Here is a 17,002-nt window from a genome sequence, read left to right as displayed (position 1 = left end):
TTCTTCTGGTTTCACAGTGGATAAGGATGTGGCTCTTGTAGGCTATTAACCCTGTAGTCCTCCTTAAGTTTTTGTACAAACTTTTCTTACCTGGCCAAGGCACCAATTCAGGCAAGGCACAATTCTGGTCAGTAAGTTTGAAGCTGACCTGATGCCTTCCAGTGCTGAGGCAGCGTCATGATAGTCAGAAGACATGCAATCCCAGAGGGCACATGTGATGCTCCTTACACAGTTAACAAATGCTGGGGCTCCCCAAGCAGGACATACACTGGGCAGTACAGGTTCAGGGGGCCCCAGTGAGGCCTCCCACTGTGGGGCCTCTGCCCTAGAGCTCCCAGTCTACTCAATTAATCCAGTTCAGTCCGTGGTTTCAGAGGGGCTGCCTAAGGCAGTCAGTTCCAAACAGTGTTGCTTGTCTATGACACCAGTTCATCCTCCTCAGAATATGGACAGCATCTGTGAGTGTTCTGTGTGGAAAGGGCAGGCTCTTAGGCCACCTCTGCTGGCATGAGTTACTGCTGTCCACTGTCTGTGGTGTGATTGTAGCTCAGGATTCCATTTGAATTTAGAGTCCTTACAGCAGCTTGGAAAGGCACCATGGGAATTTTCCTTCAGGAGGAGGGGGAAGCTTCCAGAAAAATTCTGAAAAACAGAGATCATCAATGCCTTCCCCCTCCTCCGTGCCTCCCCAGGTTTAGTGTTTTCTCTGTTGTAACATAACCAGTGTGTCCCATTCAGCAGTCATAACTTTACGTTTTTTTAGTCATCCCCTATTCTCACCCAGACCTTTCTTTGGAAGGGTTGTATGCATTTTCACAGGAAAACATTTTTATACAACTTAGCCAGAAAGATACATCGTGTTCAGGAATTAGGAGGAAATCCTGAGTTTTCAAAGTGGTTGTTATGGATTGAATTGTGTCCCCCCAAATTATGTATTGAAATCCTGGCCCCTATAACTGTAGATGTAATGTGATGTTATCTAATGTAATAAAATCACCTTCCATACTGCAATCTAATGTATTGTAACCAGTCAGTGGATGTTATACCAGTGTAGGGTGGATCCTAAACCTAATCACTTCCGAGTTATATAAAGAACAGTATAGACACAGAGACTGGGGAAGACAGACACCATATGAAGGTTGTCATATGCCTGGGGCTACCAACAAGGAAGGACTCGACATCGCTGACACCCTGTTTTGGACTTTTAGCCTCCAGAACTCTGATACAGTAAATTTACGTTCTTCGAAGCCACTCGCTTGTGGTGTTTGGGTTACAGCAGCACTAGGCAACTAAGACAGTGGGCTACACAGTCCCCCACCCCTTTCTTCCTGATAATTTATCCACTGAGCAGCTTGGAAAAGGTCAATCCCTTTCTGAGGAGCTGCAGTTAATCAAGCTGCCAGACTGAGGAGGGTGGGTGCACCAGAAGAAAGAGGAGGGATGAAGAGCCAGGCTACCCACTCATTGCTGCAAACTGCAACTGATCTGGAAAGCTGAACACAAGTCAACAAACAGTGAGACATCCCTGAGGGGCCCAGAGTAGCCTGTCAGGAGTGAGCAGAAGAGTCACAGCCCCTGCTATGCGCCCTCCACTGTGGCAGGAATCACAATTAAGAAGACAATTTGCCTCTGCATCAGAAAGAAAGAGCCCACCACAGTTGGACTTCAGATGGTCCCACCAGAGAACAAGCCCTTTCCTGTGGACATTTGTACATGACCCCAACAGTCCAGCCAGCAGCCACAGAGGTGTGTCCCACATCTACAGCAGTCCCTGCAGCCAAGCGCTGCTCATTGAGCTGTGCCTGCTTCAGGTGGGCATGGTGTGTGCTGAGGCTGAACGAGTCTGCAGCTGACACCACCACGGCTGCTGGGCCGGGCAGCATGCTGTGTTCTAAGCCCAAATGACTAACGAGGCTTTCCTGAGCCCTTTTTGCCTTGTCACTCGGGAGTCCAAATATGACCCACTCAGAAATATGCACATCAGGCTGGAAAAGTCCTGGCTTCTAGGGGTCAGACATCTGGTTCCATAAGAGCTCATTAGCAAGGAAAAACAGCTCCATGAAACTCCCACGGTGTCTCCTTTGGAGACTGCCTCTCTGTCCATGTCCTCTCCCTTTCCTCAGAGGCTCCAGCAGGCAACAATTATAGCAAAAACCATCACTTACGGAGACTTATTTTCTTCTTAATACTCAAAGAATTTAGATAGCAACCCACCTACGGGTGGCAAAGAGTAAGGAAGTTGTGTCTCACTAATACTTTTTCTTTGTAGCTTTCCCTGATCAGAATGATCCTTCTAGCATTTATGAAATTTCAAGCATTTAACATTTTATATCAATTTTTTACTGTATATCCAGGTGCAATAGCTACAAAGTACAAAGCCATTTAAAAAAATGATGGCCTTGGTGTGGCTTTCTATAGTACCAGGGCTCCCTCTGGCCCCACAGAGCTGCCTGTCAGGGGATGCCCAGGTCACTCTGCAGGGCCTACTAGAGGTGGGAGGCCACCAGGGGAGGCCACTGCAGATTGCCTGTAGGTTGTGTCAGGTGGATTTGTTTCCTCAGGCTGCCATGACAAAGTACCCCAAACTGGGTGGCTTAAAACAACAGGTATTTATTCTCTCACAGTTCTGGAAGCCAGAAGTCCAAAATCAAGGTGTCAGCAGGGCCATGCTCCCTTCAGACACTCTAGGGCCAGACTCCTTCTTTGACTCTTCCAGCTTCTGGTGGCTCGAGCTGTCCTTGACTTGTGGCTGCATCACTCCAGTCTCTGCCTCCATCATCATGCGGACTTCTGTGTGTCTGTGTCAAATCGCCCTCTGCCTTTTCTCTAAGGACACTCCTTGTTAGATTTAGGGCCCTCTGAGATAATCCAGGGACCCGCATAATCCAAAGGCGCGCTGGTGGTACAGTGGTTAAAGTGCTCACCTGCTAACCAGAAGGTCGACAGTTTGAACTCCACCAGCCGCTCCATGGGGGAATGATGTGGCAGTCTGCTTCCGTAAAGATTACAGCCTTGGAAACCCTATAGGGTCACTATGAGTCGGAACCGACCGGATGGCAGTGGGTTTGGTTTGGAGATAATCCAGATGATTTCATCTTGAAATCCTAACTTAATTATATCTGCAAAAACCCTACTTCTAAATAAGGTTACATTGACAGGTTCTGGGTGGACTTAAGGAGTCGCTGGGTAGTGCAAACGGTTAATGCGTTCAGCTACTAACCAAAAGGATGTTGGTTCGAGCCCACCCAATGGTGCCTTGGAAGAAAGCCCTGTCAATCTACTTCAAAAAATCACAGCATTGACAACCCTATGGAGCAGCTCTACTCAGATACACATGGGGTTGCCATGAGTTGAAATCAACTCGATGACAGCTGGTCTGGGTGGTTTGGGGGGACCTCCATTCCTCCCACTACAAGGCGGCAGAAGTCAGATTGGCCAGACACTATGAGAGCCAGCATTTATTGAGTGCCTACTGTGTGCCCAGCACCAAGCACTCAACATGAATGTCAGCCTGTGAGGGAGGGACTGTGCTTATCCCTCCTGCGAAGAACATGACTCAGGACTTGAGGAAAATGCTCAGGACCCCACAATCAGAGGGTAGAACCAGCACTCAGACCCAGACTGAGGGCCTTCAGCGTTTGGACTCTTCTTAACTGCTCTTGCTTGCTGCCTGACACCAATTCGGGTGCCCTTACCCCTCACCCTATGAGGCAGGCTCATACGAGACTGTTTGGTCCATGAGGTGAGCAGAAATTCACCCATCTTCCAGCTGCTCTTGAGCAGCAGTTGGCTGTGGCTCGCACAGCAGGAGCACCTGCTGTCAGTGGAAATAAACACACCACCAAACACCCATGCAAAGTGTTGGCCCGGGAGAGGGATACACCTGTGCGGGTTGGTCTTTCTTCCAGGTGAGCTTCTCTGGCCCCAGAGAAATGTGACGAGCTTGGATGCATGGGAGAACACCTGGCTCGACGCCTCTCCCACGAGCTGAAGACTCATAACAGCAGCTTCAGCATGAAATACGTCATTGGGAGAATTCCCAGGGCCACCCTGCAACATGGGTGTCGTTGCCCCACCCTAGGCTTCCTGATCCATTGCTGGCCTCTGCTGTCTGAGGAAGATGCGTTTCGCCTGTTAGGTGAGCCCTCTGGGGAGAAAGGCCCCTGCGTCTCACCTTGCAGCCATGCTGGAACTTTCTAATCCCAGGGTTCTCAAGGTGGGGACCCTGGGCCAGCAGCCTCAGTGGCAGGGAACCTGCTGGAGAGTAAGTTCTCAGGCCAAACCGCACATCTAGAGAATCAGAAGCTCTGGAGTGAGCCCAGCAACCTGTGTTACCAGGACCCCTCGGGCGATTGTGATGCACACTCGAGTTGAAGAACTGCCCTTGCAACGTGGCCTGCGGTTCTCACGCTTAGCTGCACTTTAAAAAAACACAAATGCCCAGGCCCCACCCCAGGCCAATTAGATCAGAATCTCCAGGGGTGGGATTTGGGCATGAGTAGGTGGTAAAACTCCCCAGGTGGTTCCAATGTGCAGCCAAGATTGAGAACCATGGCTCTCTTGGCCTCACTGGTCGCTTCTGTAAAAGGTGGCAACAGCTAAGCTACTAGAAGGCATTTTCTCAAGTCCTTTCCCATGTGACCATGAACTTGAGAGTGGCTTGAATTCTGGATAACGGGAGGGGAGCTAGTCCCAAACTGAGGTAACACAAAGAAATTTCATTCTAACAAAAAAGTTGAGAAATTCATGCATGAAAGAAAAGGGTGTGCGTGTATGTACTCACGTGGATGTTATTTCTTTTAGTGACTGTACTCTTTAACATCAAGGAAAAAATTCCATTTATGAGTGGCCCTGGACTTGAATGATGGAAGCGCCTTTGTGCCGTCTACTCTATTTGGATAAATGAGCGTAACCCTGGCCCCATTCCATCCCCCATCTTTCTCTTGGAATGTGAGCTCCTGACTTGGGATTGTCTGGTTTGCCAGTGTTGGAGCTGACAGGAAGGGAGAACAGCAGGCAGGAGTTGTCCGTCACACCCAGTTTTCATACTCCCCTTTCTTTCTCTGGCAGCTCTGTTGGGCCAAGTCTTTCTATACTGATTAATGAAGAATCAAAAATTCATTGCCGTCAGGTTGATTCTGACTCATAGCAACCCTATAGGACAGACTAGAACTGCCCCATAAAGGAGCAGCTGGTGGATTCGAACTGCCAACATTTTGGTTAGCACCCGAGCTTTTAACCACTGCGCCACCAGGACTCAGATTAATAGAGAGCGCGCTGTGTATCGTACACCTTGGAAAGACCTGGCAATCCACTTCTGAAAAATTAGCCATTGAAAACCTTATGGAGTACAGTTCTACTCTGACACACACAGGGCCACCATTAGTCAGAATAGACCTGATGGCAACTGGACCCTGGGTACCGTGTTGTCTCCAAGGTTGGCCCTCCATTCCTGTGGCCATGTCTACAGAGAGGGTTGGTGGGGTGTAGGGGTGGGGCCCCACCTAACAGGCATAGAGAAGCTACTGTGCACACACCTGAGCTGAGCACCTGACATTCATCTCTCAGCTCATCCTTAGGCACACCCCCATCTTTCAGGTGAGAAAACTGAGTCTCAGGAAGGCCCCCACCCAGGGGGAGGTGGGGCAGGATGGAAACTCAGCCCTGCCGGACTCCAAAGCCTGGCTCTCCCTCACCACACTGTCAGAATTTGAACCTGGAGAGAGACACAATCGGGGAATAAACATTCTCTTTTCTTTCTTTACCAACCTGCTGTGTTGCTGACAGATTTGAGGGTTATCCACGTTGACTTCCTGAAATAGCACAAAACTCTTTCTTACTTCACGTCGTATTTCATGATAAACAAACTTGTGGTCCGGAGAGGGCAGTTGTCTTACCTGCAGCTGCTGTTCAACCAGCCCCTGTAATCCTGGGACAACCTGGACCTGCAATTCAACACAGGTGACAGCTTCAGGGTCCTAATCACAGGGCATGGGGGCTGGTTGGTGTGGGTTCCCACCCAAGAACGCCTTTGCCTCCCTGATCCTCAGCTTGCCCACCTGTAAAGTGGGAATAACAAGCCTACTTCACGGGGTGCAGTGAGGTGGAATGGGATGCCCGCATCCCTTGGTTGAGTAGTGGGGACAGCTGGGGACTGGGAAGAGCAGAGAGAGGAGGCAACTCTGTAGGGCAGCTGCTCTAGAGGGGTCTGGAACATTTTCTAGAGATGAATCATAGGGCTGAAGTTTGCTGACACCAAAGCTGTGTGGGCTGGAGGCAAGCCTGTGATAATGATTAAAAATATCACTCTTCGGATTCAAAGACAATAGGAAATGGCTTCTTCACTGTTGCAATTAGGTAAATATATACACAATAAGTACAATTACACGAACAGAGAGAAAATGTATTAAATCTTGTGACAGGTGGTAGGATAACGGAGGAAGAGTCTCACTTCTTCCCTGTTTTTTAAGTTTTAAAAATAGATCAACTTTACAAGAGGACACATGATACAACTTCGCAGAAGAGGGTTCCTTTTTCCCTTTCTCCTAGTGAAGAACAGGGATAGGGTCTCCACAAATGTGTGGGTGGTGATTGTCATTGGAATAGCCTCCATTCCCATCAGCCACGGTGACGTAGCTGCCACCTACATGCTGGGCTGCATGCTTGGCCTGGTGGACCAGGACCTCACTCTCCCTGACTGCAGATGCTTCATTGTTCCCTCGGGCCCATGTGCTTCCTCCTGCAAGTGTCTACTGAGCACCTTCATGTGCTGGGTGCTGTGCTGAGCACTCTACATCTACAACCTGGTATCGTTCGTTCAATCATTCACTCCTCGGTAGTGAGGACCTACTATGTGCCAGGCTTCATCCAGGCTCTGGGAACCCAGAGGAAAAGCAGGTTCCTGGAAACCCTGGTGGGGTAGTGGTTAAGAGTTCGGCTGCTAACCAAAGTTCGGCAGTTTGAACCTACCAGGCACTCCTTGGAAACTATATAAGGCAGCTCTACTGTGTCCTTTAGGGTCGCTATGAGTCGGAATTGACAGCAATGGGTTTTGGGTTTGGCCCTCCTGGAGAGGAGCCCTGGTGGCTCAATGATTAAGTGCTTGGCTGCTAACTCGAAGGTCAGTTGTTCAAACCCACCAGCTGCTACTCGGGAGAAAGACCTGGTGGTCTGGTCCTGTAAAGATTACAGCTTTAGAAACCCTATGGGACAGTTCTACATTGTTGTATAGGGTTATTGTGAGTTGGAATCCACTTCGTGGCACACAACAACATCAGCAGCCCTCCTGGGATTGACCATTCCAGTACAGAGAGACTGACGAGAATAAGCTCATTTCAGACAGGGCGAAATGAAATGAAGAAACCCAAACAAGAAGGCCCTCGAGCAAGAGAGGGCAGTGGGAGGACTTCCCTGGGAGGTGACCTCTCTGCTGAGATCGTGTCCTATGTAGGAGCCAGAGAGCCAGCATTCCCAGCGGGGGACCGGCAGGTGCAAGGGCCCTGAGGAGGCAATGCTCATGGCCACACGGCATTGCCGTGAACCACCTCTCTGAGGACAGAAACCCAGTCATGTCGGGGAGGGAGGGGGAGCTGGAGAAGCAAGTGGGGGCCACCTGCAAGCCACAGAAGAGGGTTGGGTTGGATTCTAAGAGAAATGGGGAGTCCCTGGAGGGCCTTCATCAGAGGAACGACATAAGCTGACCAACGTTTTAAGAAAGGTCCTCCAAACAGCTTGCAAAGTTGGTGGTGACTGCCTCTTCGAGCCGAGAGAAACAGGGTCGGCAGGTTGCCCTAGATCACACAGCTGGTGAACACACAACGCAGATGGGGACGTGTGTGAGGAGGGTACCAGCGAAGCCTTCACAGGCGGAGGCAGGAGGGGAGGCACAGAGGCGGCTCAGGTATATTAAAACAGCGTTTGAGGCAGAGGGAGCCTGAGGGCCAGGGAGAGGGAAACGGAGAGGGGTAGGGAGAATGAGGTTGAGAGAACAGCTGGATCCCAGGAAAGGCTGCAGGGAGAGAGGCTGGGCCTCAGCGGCAGAGGACAATGAGGAGCTTGGAGAGGAGCCGGGGGCTTCACTGAGTGGACACAGGCACTTCCCACCACAAACAAAAGGCTTCTCAGGTGTGGTCCTTGCCTGGGGCCAGGAAGGAGACTATTCCTTTTGGGTAATTGGGTAATAATGACAGCTCTGACTATAGCGCATTAACCCACTGCCATCGAGTCGATTCTGACTCATAGTGACCCTATAGGACAGAGTAGAACTGCCTGATAGAGTTTCCAAGGAGCACCTGGCCGATTCGAACTGCCGACCTCTTGGTTAGCAGCCTTGGCACTTAACCACTACACCACCAGGGTTTCCAGAGCACATTAGAAGGTCCAAAATGTCAATGAGCATAGAGGTTTAGCCTTGTGGGTGTATTGATACATGTAAGCTGGGCTTATGAAAATGTTTTTGTTGTTACAACTAACTACAGGGACATTTTTATAAAAAATAATAACTTTTGGCTGAAACACTGCACAAAAATTTTATAGACAGTCATTTTGGTGTCACCCCCCCGATGGTGTTGCCCGGTGCAGCCTGCACCCCCACACCCCCTAGAGTAGCCACTGACTTGAGCCAAGTGACTGCTTTCACCACCTGTGGATGGTGGGCAGACTGTGGCCATCTCCAGGAGAGCCTGTGAGTTAAGTACCTTTTGAAATGCCTTCCTTGTAGTACAGGTGTGCGCATGTGCCTGACACATGTTGTCGTTATCTGTGGTCAAATCAGTCCCTGACTCTGGTGACCCCACACACAATGGAACAAAATGCATAGGGTTTTCGTCGGCTGATTTTCATTAGTAGATCACCAGACCTTTCCTCCTAGTCTGTCTTAGTCTGGAAGCTCCACTGAAACCTGTTTAGCATCAAAACAACACGGAAGCCTCCACTGACACATGGAAGGTGGCTGCACTTGAGGTGCATTGGCCAGGAATCGAACCTGGGCCTCCTGCATGGAAGGCGAGAATTCTACCACTGAATAACCATGCCCCCTGGCATGTGTAGGGTGCTGCATTAGTGGGTGGCTCTCCTCTTCCCCTGTATGGCAGTTCGAAGTCTGTGACTGGTGGGATGACTGTGGGGCCCTCATGCTTAGCCTCCTGGGGCTCAGGAACAGAGCCTGCCAGGCCCAGGGAAAGAAGTACCCAATCCTTCCCTTCTACTCTCACGCTGACACATTCCAGCCCTAGTGTCAGCCGGGAGGATGGGCTGGACCACGAGAAAGAATAAGCGAGAGGAGGCCAAGTTGTGGGCAGGGGGCCCTTGCCACGGAGAGGCACTAGTTCCTAGTGGTGGAGGTGGAGGTGCACGCCCCTGGCTGCGTCTTGCCTTTCAAGCCCTATGAACCTCGGCAAGTCTCTGTACGTATCTGGACTCCAGATGAGCTCATCTTCTGGGTTATGATGAGGACTGGATAACACATAACAGGTGCCCAGGCCAGTGCCTGCCACCCTGTGGCACTGGTAGCAGCCCGTTCCCCGGGTGAGTATTGGGGTTTGAGAAGCAGTGGGCCAAGCTGCTGCCTGTTCCAGAGAGATGGGGTGACTGGCCTGAGACTGCACAGCAAGGTGGTGGCAGAGCCATGTCTACTAACCCGCTGTCCAGGGCTCGCTCCTAACACCCGCCAAGCCACCTCTTCAGGCCATGAGTCATGAGTGATTGCCCCAGGACTCCCAGATATGGCAGCGACCCTTCCATAATTAGGTTACAAAAGAGTAGGAAATTTCAGAACCCCAGCAGACTTTGGGGACTCTCAACTTTAGGTCTGACAGCTCTTCCCCGGCCACCCAGGTCACCTGTTAACATAGCTCACTCGGCCTTAGAAGTATGTGTCACTGATAGGCCTGCTTGATCTATTATGACCAGGCTACCTAACTGGAGTTCCCACTCAGGCAAGGACACTCAATGGGTCAGTTACCCTGGTGTACTAGTTTCGTATTGCTATGTAACAAAATACCCCCAACAATGGTTTAAAACAACCAACACTTCTTGTCTCACAGTTTCTGGGGACTAGGAATCTTGGTGTTGTTTAGCTGGGTCCTCTGGCTCATGTTGGCTGGGCCGCTGTCAGCTCAAGTCTTCACTAGGGGAGGCCCTGGTCCCAAGCTCCTTGGCTGTTGGCCAGAGACCACCCTCCATCCCTCCTCACATGGGCCTTACCATAGGACAGCTAACTTCCATCAGACCAAGCAAGTAAGAGATGCCGCCCAAGAGGGAAGCTACGATCTTTTTGGAAATCTGATCTTGGAAGAGTGATGTCTCATTGCTTTTGCTGTTTTCTGCTGGTTAGAAGTGAGTTACTAGGTCCAGCTCACACTTGGGAGAGGGGATTACACAGGGTGAGAACACCAGGGGGTGGCAGTTACTGGGGCCTTCTTAGAGGCTGGAGGCCCTGGGTGGTGCAAATTGTTAATGTGCTCAGCTGCCAATCAAAAGGTTGGAGGTTCAAATCCACGCAGTGGCGCCCTGAAAGAATGGCCTAGTGATGTAGTTTCCTAAAATTACAGCCACTGAAAACCCTGTGGAGCACAGTTCTACTCTGGCACACATGGGGTCACTGTGAGTTGGAATCAACTTGCCGGCAGCTGCTCTAAGAGGCTGCCTACCCCATCTGGAAGAGGATTCACTTGTTCCACAGGGAAACACAGTTAGGGTTTCTGAAAGCCTGAGTGTCCCTTGAGCTCAGCATCCCACTGCCACTGCCCAGTGCACTATAGAAGGCTGGGGGTCCAGTAGGCACAGGCAGGCTGGGGCCACTAGATGGGGCAAGAGGAAAGCCTGAGGCCCAGAGTGCCAAAGTTAAGGTGTGTGTGTGTGTGTGTGTGTGTGTCCCTGCCCCTGCCCCTGCCCCTGCCAGGATCCTGGCCTGTCTCCCTTCCGTCTGTTTTTAACTTCCTCTGATCATTCTTGTGCGTAGGGATGGCCTTCGCCCTCTCTGATTTTGAAAAGTGAGAAGGGTTGTTGGGGCCACATTACCTGAGAGGTTTCGTGAGGCCGGGGCCACACCATTTTTTGAAGCTCAGTAAATTAAAACTGAACAAACCTCAAAACAGGGTTCAGCAATTGTGGCCTTTTGTAAAGGTCTCCATTGAACAAACTGACATCATTAGCCATCATTAACACATCTGTAACACACCAGGCAGAGTAATTGTGCGTTTTGCAATGCCTGATGGGCTTGCAAAGAACGTTAATTTGCACCCAGGAAGTAGTAGGCAGATGTGGCTGGACTCGGGCCACCAGTTCAAAGATTTGTGACGTGTCATCTTACGTAGTCCTGCCAGAGGGTTCCGTACGCCTGCCTGTACAACCTTTTTTTAATAGCGATTACACAGAAAATCTAAATAGGGCCACTTGCTAATTTATTAATTTTAATCACTTATATAGCACTTGCAATTTGCCAGGCACTGTTGTACGTGCTTTAAAAGATCAACTCCTGTGGCTTTGTCCTGCTTCTGGTTTTTTGTTTTTTAAACATTTTATTGTTGTTTAGGTGACAGTTTACAGAGCAAATTTGTTTCCCATTCAGCAATTTATTTCCAGCCTGTTGTTTTTGGGTTGTTTCGTGACGTTGGTTGCAAACCCCTGAATATGTCAGCATCTCCCCACTGCCTCCTTGGGTCCCCCCTGCCCCCTGTGTCCGTTCGCCCAGGTTTGCTTTTGGGCAAAAGCTGCCCTTTAGGTCTCGTGTAGTTGATTGTTCTGAAGTGTGCATTCCTCACTGGTGTTATTGTTCATTTTATAGGGCTGTCTATCGTATGGCCATAATGTGCTCTCCAGGAGTGATTTCAGTTCCAAGTTCAAAGAGTGTCTAAGGGCCATAGTCTCGGGGATTCCACCAGTCCCTTTCAGACCAGTAAGTCTGGTCTTTTTTATGAATTTGAATTTTATTCTACTTTTCTTTCCCACTCTGTCCAGGACCTTCTCTTGTGATCCTGATCAGAGTGGTAGGTAGTGGTAGCCGGGCACCATGTGGTTCTTCTGGTCTCAGGCTAGTGGAGGCTTTGGTTCCTGTGGTCCATTAGTCCTTTGGACCAATTGTTTCCTTGAGTCTTTGATTTTCTTCACTCTTCTTTGCTCCAGACGGGAAGAGACCAATAGTTGTATCTTAGATGGCCGCTCACAAGTTTTTTTTTTTTTAATAGTTTTTTATTGTTCTTTAGGTGAAAGTTTATAGCTCAAGTTAGTTTCTCGTACAAAATTTATACACGTGTTGTTATATGACCCTAGTTGCTATCCCTATAATGTGACAGCACACTCGCTCTTTCCACCCCAAATTTCTTGTGTCCCTCCAACCAGCTCCTATCCCTGTCTGCCTTCTCATCTCACCTCCAGACAGGAGCTGCCCATTTAGTCTTGTGTGTGTACTTGAACTAAGCAGCACACTCTTCACGAGTATTATTTTATGTTTTATACTGCAGTCTAGTCTTTGTCTGAAGAGCTGGCTTTGGGAATGATTTTAGTTCTGGGTTAACAGAGAGTCTGGGGGCATGTCTTCTGGGGTTCCTCTAGTCTCAGTCAGACCATTAAGTCTGGTCTTTTTATGTGAATTTGAGTTCTGCACTTCACTTTTCTCCTGCTCTGTCAGGGACTTTCTGTTGCATTCCCTGTCAGGGCGGTCATTGGTGGTAGTAGGGCATCATCTAGTTCTTCCGGTCTCAGGCTGACGGAGTCTCTTGTTTATGTGGCCCTTTTTGTCTCTTGGGCCAATATTTTCCTTCTGTCTTTGGTGTTCTTCATTCTCCTTTGCTCCAGGTGGGTTGGGACAAATTGACGCATCTTAGATGGCTGCTTGCTAGCTTTTAAGACCCCAGGCACCACTCACCAAAGTGGGATGCAGAACATTTTCTTAATAAATTTTGTTCTGCCAGTTGACCTAGATGTACCCCAAAACCATGGTCCCCAGGCTGCCGCCCCTGATACTCTGTACCTTGAAGTGTTCGGTTGCGTTCAGGAAACTTTTTAGCTTTTGGTTTAGTCCAGTGGTGCTGACTTCCTTTGCATTGTGTGTTGTCTTTCCCTTCACCTAAGATAATGCTTGTCTACTATCTAGTGAGTACCCCTCTTCCTCTCTCCCCACCCTCATAAGCATCAAAAAATGTTTTCTTATGTGTTTAAACCTTTTCTTGAGTTCTTATAACAGTGGTCTCATACAATATTTGTCCTTTTGCAACCGACTAATTTCATGCAGCATAATGCCTTCCAGATTCATCCATGTTGTGAGATGCGCTCGAAAGCCTTTAAGACCCAGCTGTTACTCACCAAAGTAGGATGTAGAACATTGTCTATATGGATAACGATATGCCAAATGACCTAGATGCCCACAGAGACTATGGTTCCTAGTCCTCAAGCCCAGTATCTCAGTCCCTGGAGGTGTATGGTTATGGCTAGGAAGTTTTCATGTGTGTGTCCCCTGTGCACACTATTGCATACGTGGGTATATTTGCAGCATGTGCACATATATATGTATGTGGATGTACTTCCATATGCCCTTCTGCTCCTGTTCAGTTTACATATCTACCTGTGTATCCACTCATTGTTCGTTATTACTGTTGTTGTAGGATTGTGTGTGTATTAATATTTACTGTTGTTGCCTTTTACTCTTGTGTACCTTTCAGTGTCTTCCTTTACCTTGATTATGTTGTGCTGACTTCCCCCATATTGTGTATTATCTCCCTCTTCATCAAAGTTACTAAGAGTCTACTACCTAGTTAGCAGTCTCCCCCCGCCACCCCGCCCATCCCTGGTAACCATCAAAGAATGTTTCTGTGTGGAAACCTTTTCTTGACTTTTTATAATAGTGGTGTCATAGAGTACTTTCCCTTTTGTGACTGACTTATTTCACTCAGCATAATGCCCTGGTGGCACAGTGGTTAACAGCTCAGCTGCTAACCAAAAGGTTGGCAGTTCAAATCTGCCAGCTCCTCCCTGGAAACCCTGTGGAGCAGTTCAACTCTGTCCTCTAGGCTCACTATGAGTTGGAATTGACTTGATGGCAATGGGGTTAATGTCCTCTAGGTTCATCCATGTCATGAGATGTCTCATGGATTTGTTGTTATTCTTTAACGCTGCATAACATTCTATTGTGTGTATGTACCACAGTTTGTTTATATATTCATCATTGATGGGCATTTAAGATGTTCCTCCTTGTTTTAATAACGTGGGAAGGATTTTCCCTCCAGGGCTTCTCAGAGATTGAGAGAGATACAGGCCATCACTAGTTAATTTAAAAAATGAAAATACCAAAACAGGCATATGCTTACCTTATGCCATCCTCAACACAACCCTAAAGGTTGGCGTCACTATTATCACCATTTTACAGAGGAGGAAACTGAGGCACAGAGAGGGGGCACGTGCCCCAAGTTACACAGCTGGTGAACTCTTTGGTCTTTCTGGGCACCCTCCTTGCCCCAGACAGGCTGTGTCCCGCAAGCGTTTTGAAATGCTCTGGGGTGTCCACATGAGAAGCACTGAGGCCAGGCTGGGCTGGCAGCCCCTTGTTCTGCTGGGGGGTGGACACTGACCGCACCCTTCTGTGTGTGTATCAGATGAGCCACTAGAACAATGAAGATGTGCTTAGTGGGAGCTGGTCGAGGGACTACAAGGGCAGTGTGGTCCCCTAGTTTAGGACAGGCAGTGCCCCCATCCTGCAGCAGCACATGAAGAATCGCGCATCTTTTGGCCAGTGCTGGGTGTTTTCCGAGGCCCTGACCACAGGTACATGGCAGACCAGGGTTTGAGGGGAGAGGGACCAAGGAAGGGCCTCCCGGTGCCACCCCAGTCACCAGTCACCACCACCCAGTGCTATTTCAGTGCTGAGAGCTTTGGGCATGACAGTGTGCAGTGTGACTGCCTTAGAGTCAGCCCATGACAGACAGAACCTCACGGTAGACATCATCCTGGATGAGAAGGGCAAGGTCATTTCCAGCACTAGCAATAACTCTATCTGGTAGGGCCCCTCTGCACATGGCTCTGCCTCCCTCCTTCCATCTCCCAGGAATTTTCGAGCCTAAGCCCCGTCTCCAGGCCCTCCCCTCCCTGAGACCCACTCTCTTGTGGGGTCCCTCCAAGGTCTTTCAGAGACCAATTCAAGTCATAGGTGCCTAGATGCCCACTGCCCTTAAAATTCAGTGTTTTTCCAAATTTGCCCTTGGATAGTCTGTATCAGAGTCACCTGGGGGTGCTTGTTAAAAATGCAGATTCCTGTACATGCATGCGTGTGACTGCACGCACATATATTCATATGTATAATAAAACACATGGGGGCACAATTATGGATGCTGCTTAGATATAACCAAAAGCCTCGCAGAACTGGTTTTCTGGGTTTGAAGGATTAAGACCATAGCCTTGTGGAACAACTCGGTCAATTGGCATAACATAGTTCATAAAATTATGTTCTACATCCTAGTCTGGTGAGTAGCATCTGGGGTCTTAAAAGCTTTTGAATGGTCATCTAAGATACAACTACTGGTCTCTACTCATTCAGAGCAAAACAGAAAGAAGGAAACTAAAGATTCAAAGAAAAAACTAGTCTACAGGACGAATTATGAACCGCAGTCTCATCTACCCTGAGACGACAAGAACTGTATGGTGTCCGGCTAATACTACCTACATTTCTAATCAAGGACACAATAGATGGACCCTAATAGAATAGGAGAGAAATGTGGAACAGAACCTCAAATTTCTTATTAAAAAAAAAAAAGAAGGGGGAAAAAAAAAGACTTACTGGACTAGTTGAGACTGGAGGACTCCCTGAGACTATTGCTCTGCTCTGAGATACTCTCCAGACCTTGAACAGAAACTAACCCAAGGTCACCTTGTAGCCGGATAACAGACTGGCTCACAAAATACTATCACCCGTAAGTACTGCACTCTTAACCCTTTTGTTACTACTGGTTTAATAGTATACCAGCCACTTTTTATGCCTCTGGACCTCCTAGGTAGTATGGTTTTCCAGTTCCAATGCATTTATCATCTAGGTGGGTCCTTTTTGAAATACGTGAAGCTCAGCAGACCAGAGTTGGAGCCTCGTTGTTGTGTAGGTTGAACATTCTATTAGGTGATGCTTCCTGGAGGTGTTAGTTTTGTATACTTTTGCCTTGTTTTTCTTTATTTCTGCAAGATAAGGCTTGCAAGCATAATTATGGCTTTCTTGTGTGATAGGGAGCTCTGGTGGGTTTGTTTATATTTGGAAAACCAGAAGTTCCCCACGTAACCTAATGGAAAAAAAAAAAATTTTTTTTTTTTTTTTTAATGGAAAGGCACCTGCAATAAATTCTCTATTTAGTTCTTACTGGTATATTGTCATACCACAGATTGGTGGCGCCAGAGTGCCATTTGCCTTATTGGTGGCTTGTATTACCAGATCATGTTTCTCAAAATCTGTATTACTAACCAAAAATTTAAACACACTCAATTAGTAAGCATGCATTCCAGTACTGAAAACACATGATATAAAAAAAAAATTTTTTTTAAATTAGTAACAAAAGGATTACTATGAGACCAAACAGTCAACAATGACTTTAAAACAAGGATGAGAATGTCAGAGGGCAGGAAAACTAGATTAATGGAAACAGAACAACCAGAATGGAAATAATGAGAATGTTCACACATTGTGAAGAATGTCCAGTGTCACTGAGCAATTTGTGTAGATTGAATGGGAACCTAAACTGCTGTGTAAACCTTAACTAAAAGCACAATAAAATATTATTTTAAAAAAATATGTAGATTCTTGGACCAGAGCCTTAGCCCCTAGAGGTGTTGTCCTCTAGGTGTTGGCCAGGAATCTGTATTGGCTTTTAACACCCTGCCCAGGAGATTCCGGTACTTGGTGCTGTTTGAGAATCTGCTCTAACCGGTCCCCATTGGCCAGTGTGAAGCTCTGTATCTTTTTTATAAGGAAAAATGTTTCTTTTATTTCTTTTTTTGCTTCTTTATTTATTCTTGCCTTTACCCTAACTCA

The 17,002-nt window shown here is 48.1% G+C and overlaps 1 protein-coding gene across 1 annotated transcript in view; it reads left to right on the top strand.

The window, feature by feature from the left end:
* The first annotated feature begins 5,487 nt into the window (after positions 1–5,487).
* TGM4 (transglutaminase 4) overlaps positions 5,488–17,002 on the top strand; it is a 29,789-nt gene continuing 18,274 nt past the window's right edge. The window contains 4 exon segments of the mRNA XM_064274249.1: positions 5,488–5,961; positions 6,550–6,773; positions 14,601–14,757; positions 14,854–14,989. Of these exon segments, the coding sequence (XP_064130319.1) occupies positions 5,856–5,961; positions 6,550–6,773; positions 14,601–14,757; positions 14,854–14,989 (623 nt within the window). The 5' untranslated portion in view covers positions 5,488–5,855.

Source organism: Loxodonta africana, chromosome 22 (genome assembly GCF_030014295.1).
Source record: "Loxodonta africana isolate mLoxAfr1 chromosome 22, mLoxAfr1.hap2, whole genome shotgun sequence".
Lineage (NCBI taxonomy): Eukaryota > Metazoa > Chordata > Mammalia > Proboscidea > Elephantidae > Loxodonta > Loxodonta africana.
Note: the sequence above shows the minus strand (reverse complement) of the source record. Positions and strands in the feature narration are given on the sequence as shown.